The sequence below is a fragment of the Falco punctatus genome, assembly GCF_963210335.1.
Source record: "Falco punctatus genome assembly, contig: scaffold_320, whole genome shotgun sequence".
Lineage (NCBI taxonomy): Eukaryota > Metazoa > Chordata > Aves > Falconiformes > Falconidae > Falco > Falco punctatus.
The window spans coordinates 1-8,373 of record NW_027660144.1 but is presented as its reverse complement, the minus strand read 5'-3'; the positions used below and the strand labels follow the sequence as shown (position 1 = coordinate 8,373).

General features: G+C 67.4%; 2 protein-coding genes and 2 long non-coding RNA genes across 7 annotated transcripts; 2 read left to right on the top strand and 2 right to left on the bottom strand.

Annotated features, from left to right (window-relative positions):
* Positions 1–6: 6 nt before the first annotated feature.
* Positions 7–2,221, top strand: SYMPK (symplekin scaffold protein). The gene is given in 9 exon segments (XM_080411852.1): positions 7–1,083; positions 1,085–1,117; positions 1,119–1,199; positions 1,201–1,209; positions 1,324–1,395; positions 1,397–1,411; positions 1,518–1,607; positions 1,610–1,758; positions 1,853–2,221. Coding segments are annotated over 8 exon segments (1,098 nt in total). The 5' UTR covers positions 7–360; the 3' UTR covers positions 1,685–1,758; positions 1,853–2,221.
* A 143-nt stretch (positions 2,222–2,364) lies between these two features.
* DMWD (DM1 locus, WD repeat containing) lies at positions 2,365–8,018 on the top strand (the record flags this gene model as incomplete). Its single annotated transcript, XM_080411851.1, is given in 6 exon segments — positions 2,365–2,412; positions 2,415–2,735; positions 2,737–2,757; positions 5,217–5,399; positions 6,803–7,576; positions 7,578–8,018. Coding segments are annotated over 6 exon segments (1,773 nt in total), but the record flags the coding sequence as incomplete, so codon positions are not given.
* Positions 3,116–5,151, bottom strand: LOC308057817. Of its 4 annotated transcripts, none has more exons than XR_013925472.1 (3): positions 3,597–5,151; positions 3,478–3,533; positions 3,116–3,436 (listed from the first exon to the last, which is right to left on the bottom strand). It is a non-coding gene; the product is annotated as an uncharacterized lncRNA (long non-coding RNA). The 4 variants fall into 4 exon arrangements; XR_013925473.1 differs by having other exon boundaries at positions 3,689–5,151; XR_013925474.1 differs by having other exon boundaries at positions 3,116–3,533; positions 3,597–3,674; positions 3,716–5,151.
* LOC308057818 lies at positions 5,675–6,794 on the bottom strand. The gene is made up of 2 exons (XR_013925476.1): positions 6,019–6,794; positions 5,675–5,916 (listed from the first exon to the last, which is right to left on the bottom strand). It is a non-coding gene; the product is annotated as an uncharacterized lncRNA (long non-coding RNA).
* Positions 8,019–8,373: the final 355 nt, after the last annotated feature.

Here is an 8,373-nt window from a genome sequence, read left to right as displayed (position 1 = left end):
CTGTTGGTCTGGCTGTCAGTCCAGTGGTCGTCCAGCTGGCCGCCTGTTGCTCTGGTGGTCGGTCCGGTGGTTGTCCGGCTGTCCGTCCAGCTGTCCATCCTTCCGGTGGTTCCAGGGGGGCGGCTGTTCCCTCTGACCCGGGCGTCACAGCCCTGGTGTTTGTCCCGGGGGGGTTGGGGGGTGTCTGGTCACCCCCACCTGGTGTCCCTCTGGGTGGCTGTCCCTTGGTGTCCCCAGGGCTGTCCCCAGGGTGGCTGGCTGTCCCCACTCCTGTCCCCAAGGCTGCCTGTCCATCCCCTCCTGCTCCCCCTGGGTGTCCCCACGTGGGTGTCTGTCCCCCTGGGTGTCCCCCCTGTCCCCATGGCTGTCCCTGGGTGTCCCCACATGGGTGTCACGTCTGTGCCCCTGGGTGTCACACCTGTCCCCATGGCTGTCCCTGGGTGTCCCCACGTGGGTGTCTGTCCCCCTGAGTGTCACATCTGTCCTGCTGGGTGTCTCTCTGTCCCCGCTGTCCCCATGGCTGTCCCTGGGTGTCCCCACGTGGGTGTCTGTCCCCCTGGGTGTCACATCTGTCCCCATGGCTGTCCCTGGGTGTCCCCCATGTGGGTGTCTGTCCCCGGGTGTCACGTCTGTCCCCCTTGGTGTCTGTCTGTGTCCCCTGTCCCCATGGCTGTCCCTGGCTGTCCCCACATGGGTGTCATGTCTGTGCCCCTGGGTGTCGCATCTGTCCCCATGGCTGTCTCTGGGTGTCCCCACGTGGGTGTCTGTCTGTCCCCCCTGTCCCCATGGCTGTCCCTGGTTGTCCCCACGTGTCTGTCTGTCCCCCTGGGTGTCTGTCTGTCCCCCTGGGTGTCTGTCCCTCCCCGCCCCCCCCATGGCTGCCCCTCCATCCCCTCCTGCTCCCCCTGGGTGCCCCCACATGGGTGTCTCCCCCCCCCACTCCCCCCGCCCCACTTTCCCTGTACCACCCATGGGTGCCAGGGTCTGGGGGTGCCCCTGGGGCCTCCCCCTGACCCCTCCCCCCCCCAGGTGTGGAAGTACCCCAAGGTGTGGGAGGGCTTCATCAAGTGCTGCCAGCGCACGAAAGCCCCAGTCCTTCCAGGTGGTCCTGCAGCTGCCCCCCCCCCCAACTGGCCGCCGTCTTTGAGAAGTGCCCCGAGCTGCGCGAGCCCCTGCTCAGCCACGTCCGCGCCCTCACCCCCCCACCAGGTAAGACACCCCCCCCCCCCCAAAAAAAAAAAAAAAAAAACAAACCTGAGGGGGGACACAGCGGGGCACCCCCGGCTCCCCGCTGACCCCCTGCCCACCCCCCCAAACCCGCAGCAAGCCCACGTCCCGCTCTCCACCATGGCCATCCTGGAGGCCTCCGCGCGCCATGAGCCCGACGCCCGGGAGGGGGCCACCCGGAGAGGTGAGGTGTGGGGGGGGTGGTCTCGGTGCCTCCAGCCCCCGCCCGGGGCAGGGAGAGAGGTGGGGGCTCCCCCCTCACCCCTCCCTGTGGCCCCCCCACCCCCCAGGAGAAGCCAGCGAAGCGGCCGAGCGAGGAGGAGGCGAAGGGGGAAAGCCGTCCCCCCCGGCAGCGGGGGGGGGGACCCAGTGCGGGTGCCCCCCACCTTCTGAGGCGCCCCCTGACCTGGGGGGGGGCCGACCTGGAGCCCCCCCCCATCTTCATCAGTGTCCCTGAGGATGAGGAGAGCTCGGGGGGGGCTGGGTCCCCCCCCTGATGCTACCGTTGACCCCCCCGCAGCACCCCCCAAGGTATGAAGCCCCCACCCCAGCACCCTGCGTGCCCCTTTGTGGGGTCGGGGTGGGGGGTGGGGCACCTCTAACCCCCACCTCTTTCTCTCTCCAGGACCCCCCCGTCGGCACGGACCCCCCCGCAGCAGGGCCCTCCCCAGCCGAGGCAGCCGCCAGCAGCCCCTCCTCCTCAGAGCCACCCCCCCCCGGCACCCAGAGCCCCGAGGTGCCCCCCGGGGGGGCTCCTGATGCCCCCCCAGGGCCAGCAGAGGGCTGAGGGGGAAGGGGGTGCCCCCCGCCCCAGGGGTGCCCCCTCCCCCCAGCCAGGTGTGCCCTCCCGGCGCCCAGGGGTGGCCCCCCCCCTGCACCCAGGGGTACTAGTGCTCAATAAAAAGGTGTGGGAGCAGCGCTGGGGCTGTGTCTGTTTTGGGGGAGCGGGGGGGGTCGCCCCCCTGAACCGCCCGAGCCCCCCCCCTGCCCCGCGCCGGCCCCAGCACGGTGCGGCCGGCAGGGGGCGCTGCTGAGTAGGCGTGGTCTGAGGGGAGGGGGGCGTGGCTACGCGTGACTCAGCGCGTTGCCATGGGCAGCGGCGGCGGCGGGCGGGCCACTTCCGGTGGGCGGTGACGCCCTTCCGGTGGGAAGATGGCGGCGGCGGCGGCGGCCCCGGGGGGTGGGTGAGGGCCCCGCGGCGCTCCCCGGCGCAGCCGCTGGAGCTCAAGAGCCAGTTCCGCACCCGCGAAGGCTCCTACCGGCTGCTGGGGCCCCCGAGCCCCGGCCCCCGCGCCGGCCCCGTCGCCGCCCCCGGGCCCTCCCCGCCCGCCGCCGGCCCGGGCCCGGCCGCTGCCGCCGCCCCGGGTCCGGCCGCGCTGCCGCCGGTGCGGTTGTCCATGGTGCGGCTGGCGCTCCCGCCCGCCGAGGAACCGGGGAGCCCGGCCGAGCGCAGCCGAGTCTGCTTCAACCTGGGCCGGGAGCTCTACTTCTACGGCGGGGCCGGCTCCGGGTGGTCGCGGCAGCCGACGGGTACGGGGGAACCGGGGGCCCCATGGCGGGGGGATGGGGCTGACGGGGGGATGGAGACACCGGGGCTGTGAAAGGGGCGGTACAGCCGGGACCGGGGGGTTGGGTCCGCGAGCACGGGAGCTGGCGGGGACGGGGACACCGGGGCCGGTAACGGTGACCCCAGACCTCCTGGGTGCCACCTGCTACTGGGGGCGGTGGGGACGGTGACAAGGGGGCTGGTAACGGTGATCCCAGACCCCCTAGGTGCCACCTGCTAATGGGGACGGTGACACCTGGACCGGTGACAGTGACCCCAGACCTCCTAGGTGCCACCTGCTAACGGGGACAGTGGGGATGGTGACACCAGCCCTGGGAACGGGGACAGTGGGGATGGTGACACCAGCCCTAGGAACGGGGACAGTGGGGATGGTGACACCAGCCCTAGGAACGGGGACAGTGGGGATGGTGACACCAGCCCTGGGAACGGGGACAGTGGGGATGGTGACACCAGCCCTAGGAACGGGAACAGTGGGGATGGTGACACCAGCCCTAGGAACGGGGACAGTGGGGGATGGTGACACCAGCCCTGGGAACGGTGACACTGGGGCTGGTGACACCAGCCCTAGGAACGGGGACAGTGGGGATGGTGACACCAGCCCTAGGAACGGTGACACTGGGGCTGGTGACAGTGACACCAGACCTCCTAGGTGCCACCTGCTACCGGGGACAGTGACCCCAGACCTGGGGACGGTGACACTGGGACCAGTAACGGTGACCCCAGACCTCCTGGGTGCCACCTGCTAGTGGGGACAGTGACACCAGGGCAGGTAACGGTGACCCCCAGACCTCCTGGGTGCCACCTGCTACTGGGGACAGTGGGGATGGTGACACCAGCCCTGGGAACGGTGACATTGGGGCTGGTGACAGTGACACCAGACCTCCTAGGTGCCACCTGCTAGTGGGGGCAGTGACCCCAGACCTGGGGACGGTGACACTGGGACCGGTAACGGTGACCCCAGACCTCCTGGGTGCCACCTGCTAGTGGGGACAATGACACCAGGGCAGGTAACGGTGACCCCAGACCTCCTAGGTGCCACCTGCTAATGGGGACAGTGGGGATGGTGACCCCAGGCCTGGGAATGGTGACACCGGGGCCGGTGACAGTGACACCAGACCTCCTAGGTGCCACCTGCTACTGGGGACAGTGACCCCAGACCTGGGGACTGTGACACCAGGATCGGTAAACGGTGACCCCAGACCTCCTGGGTGCCACCTGCTAGTGGGGACAGTGACACCAGGGCAGGTAACAGTGACCCCAGACCTCCTGGGTGCCACCTGCTACTGGGGACAGTGACACCAGGATCGGTAACGGTGACCCCAGACCTCCTGGGTGCCACCTGCTAGTGGGGACAGTGGGGATGGTGACACCAGCCCTGGGAACGGTGACACCGGGGCTGGTGACAGTGACACCAGACCTCCTAGGTGCCACCTGCTACCGGGGACAGTGACCCCAGACCTGGGGACAGTGACACTGGGACCGGTAACGGTGACCCCAGACCTCCTGGGTGCCACCTGCTAGTGGGGACAGTGACACCAGGGCAGGTAACGGTGACCCCAGACCTCCTGGGTGCCACCTGCTACTGGGGACAGTGGGGATGGTGACCCCAGGCCTGGGAACAGTGACACCGGGGCCGGTGACAGTGACACCAGACCTCCTAGGTGCCACCTGCTAGTGGGGACAGTGACCCCAGACCTGGGGACGGTGACACTGGGACCGGTAACGGTGACCCCAGACCTCCTAGGTGCCACCTGCTAGTGGGGACAGTGACCCCAGACCTGGGTACTGTGACACCAGGATCGGTAACGGTGACCCCAGACCTCCTGGGTGCCACCTGCTAGTGGGGACAGTGGGGATGGTGACACCAGCCCTGGGAACGATGACACTGGGGCTGGTGACAGTGACACCAGACCTCCTAGGTGCCACCTGCTAACGGGGATGGTGACACTCGGCCTGGGGACGATGACATTGGGGCCAGTGACAGTGACACCAGACTTCCTAGGTGCCACCTGCTACTGGGGACAGTGACCCCAGACCTGGGGACGGTGACACTGGGACCGGTAACGGTGACCCCAGACCTCCTGGGTGCCACCTGCTACTGGGGACAGTGACCCCAGACCTGGGGACTGTGACAGCGGGACCGGTGACAGTGACCCCAGACCTCCTGGGTGCCACCTGCTAACGGGGACAATGGGGACGGTGACCCCAGACCTGGGGACGGTGACACCGGGACCGTTCCCAGTGACCTTTGACCCCTCCGGAGCCACCTCCACAGTTGGACAACGGTGACCCCAAAACCCCCCTTGGTGGTGGTGGCCCAAGAACATCCGGGGGGGGGGGGGACACTTTGAGGAGGGGGTGGGGGTGAGGTGGTGGGGGTGGGGTGTCACCCCCCGCAGGTGACACAGCTGTCCCCTCCCAGTCCTTAGACCTGCACAAACCCATCGACAAGCGGATTTACAAGGGGACGCAGCCCACCTGCCACGACTTCAACCAGTTCACCGCCGCCGCCGACACCATCGCCTTACTGGTGGGCTTCTCCGCCGGCCAGGTCCAGTACCTCGACCTGGTGAAGAAAGACACCAGCAAGCTCTTTAACGAGGAGGTGGGTGGCCACACCCCTTGGGTGGGGGGAGGGGCGACAGGACCACACCCCATCCCCCACCCCGGGGGAGCCACCGCTGTCACCGCTACCGGGGGTGGGGGGCACACGGCGCGGCGGTGGCGCAGGGATAGAGGAGACGGGGGAGGGGGTCGTTGGGGGTGGGTTTCAGCAAAGGGCCCTCCCTGGTGTCCCCAAATGTCCCCGTTTGTGTCCCCAAATGTCCCCGTTTGTGTCCCCAAATGTCCCCGTTTGTGTCCCCAACGTGCCGCTTTGGGCTCTGCCCCCTGTGCCACCTCAGCCCTCCCTGGTGTCCCCAAATGTCCCATTTTGTGTCCCCAAATGTCCACATTTTCTGTCCCCAACATGCCGCTTCGGGCTCTGCCCCTTGTGCCACCTCAGCCCTCCCTGGTGTCCCCAAATGTCCCATTTTGTGTCCCCAAATGTCCCATTTTGTGTCCCCAAATGTCCACATTTTCTGTCCCCAACGTGCCGCTTCGGGCTCTGCCCCTTGTGCCACCTCAGCCCCTCCCTGGTGTCCCCCAAATGTCCCATTTTCTGTCCCCAAATGTCCACATTTTCTGTCCCCAACGTGCCGCTTTGGGCTCTGCCCCTGTGCCACCTCAGCCCTCCCTGGTGTCCCCAAATGTCCCAGTTTGTGTCCCCAGACATCCCCCGTTTGTGTCCCCAACGTGCCACTTTGGGCTCTGCCCCCTGTGCCACCTCAGCCCTCCCTGGTGTCCCCAAATGTCCCATTTTGTGTCCCCAAATGTCCCCATTTTCTGTCCCCAACGTGCTGCTTTGGGCTTCACCCCCTGTGCCACCTCAGCCCTCCCTGGTGTCCCCAAATGTCCCATTTTCTGTCCCCAGACATCCCCGTTTGTGTCCCCAACGTGCCGCTTTGGGCTCTGCCCCTGTGCCACCTCAGCCCTCCCTGGTGTCCCCCAAATGTCCCAGTTTGTGTCCCCAGACATCCCCGTTTGTGTCCCCAACGTGCCACTTTGGGCTCTGCCCCCTGTGCCACCTCAGCCCTCCCTGGTGTCCCCAAATGTCCCATTTTGTGTCCCCAAATGTCCCCATTTTCTGTCCCCAACGTGCTGCTTTGGGCTTCACCCCCTGTGCCACCTCAGCCCTCCCTGGTGTCCCCAAATGTCCCATTTTCTGTCCCCAGACATCCCCGTTTGTGTCCCCAACGTGCTGCTTCGGGCTCTGCCCCCTGTGCCACCTCAGCCCTCCCTGGTGTCCCCAAACGTCCCCATTTACGCCCCCAACCCTCCTCTTCATGCCCTGCCCTCTCCACCACCCTCAGGCTACCCCGTGCTGCCCCAGCTGCAAGCAGGGGGGGCCCGATCCTGCCCCTCTAACCCCTCCCCCCCCCCCCTTTTCCCCCCTCACCCCCCCCCCAGCGCCTCATCGACAAGACCAAGGTGACCTTCGTCAAGTGGCTGCCGGAGACGGAGCGGCTCTTCCTGGCCTCCCACGCCAGCGGCCACCTCTACCTGTATGACGCCGAGCAGCCCTGCGGGGGGGCTACGGCCCCCCAGTACAACCTCCTGACCCAGGGCGAAGGCTTCAGCGTCTTCGCCTGTAAAAGCAAAACCCCCCGTAACCCCCTCCTCAAATGGGTGGTGGGCGAGGGGGCCCTCAACGAATTCGCCTTTTCGCCCGACGGCCGCTCGCTGGCCTGCGTCAGCCAGGACGGTTGCCTCCGCGTTTTTCATTTCGATTCCATGCTGCTGCAGGGGATGATGAAAAGTTATTTCGGGGGGCTCCTCTGCGTCTGCTGGAGCCCCGACGGCCGCTACGTGGTAACGGGGGGCGAGGACGACCTGGTGACCGTTTGGTCTTTCGCCGAAGGGCGAGTGGTAGCCCGTGGGCACGGTCACAAATCTTGGGTCAACGCTGTAGCTTTCGATCCTTTTACCGGGGCGGCGCAGAGCCCCCAAAGCGCCCAGCTGAGCGGGGGAGGGGAGGAAGAGGAGGAACCCCCCGATCCCCTCGTCCGTCGTTCCCCCGCCGTCACCTACCGCTTCGGTTCGGCCGGTCAGGACACCCAGTTCTGCCTGTGGGACCTGACCGAGGACGTCCTCTACCCTCGCCCCCCCCTCTCCCGTGCCCGTACCCTCACCGCTTCGGGGGACGCCACCGTACCCGTACCGGGTTTACCCCGCTCGCTTTCCCCGTTCCAACAGCCTCCCGCAACCGGCGGGGACGGGTTCGGCTCGCGGACCCCCCCCCGACGCCCCCCCGGCTTTCAGCGTGGGTCGTTTTGCCACGTTGACGCTGCAGGAACGGAAAGGACCCTCCGGCACCGAAAAAGAACACAAACGTTATCATAGTTTGGGCAACATCAGTCGAAGCGGGGAGAAAAATCCCAGTGGGACCGGATCCCGGGGGCGGCTGGATACGGCCAAGGTGCTGGGGACGGCGCTGTGCCCCCGGATTCACGAGGTGCCGCTGCTGGAACCCCTCGTCTGTAAGAAAATCGCCCACGAGCGGCTGACGGTGCTGCTGTTCCTGGAGGATTGTATCGTCACCGCCTGCCAGGAGGGACTCATCTGTACCTGGGCACGGCCCGGCAAGGCCGTGAGTGCGCCTGGGGGGGCTGGGGGGGTCCCATCGGTAGCCTCAGGGGTCACATGGGGGGTTTGGGGGGGCTGAGGGGGATGCTGGGGGTCCCATCCGCAGCCTCAGGGTCTGATGGGAGGTTTGGGGGGGATGAGGGTCGGCAGCCTCAGGGGTCAGATGGGGGCTGAGGGGGATGCTGGGGGTCCCATCGGCAGCCTCAGGGTCTGATGGGGGGGTTTGGGGGGGCTGAGGGGGATGTGGGGGTCCCATCGGCAGCCTGGGGAGGTCCCATTGGCAGCCTGGGGGTCCCATCAGCAGCCTCAGAGTCTGATAGGGGGTTTGGGGGGGGCTGAGGGGGATGCTGGGGGTCCATCGGCAGCCTCAGGGTCTGATGGGGGGTTTGGGGGGG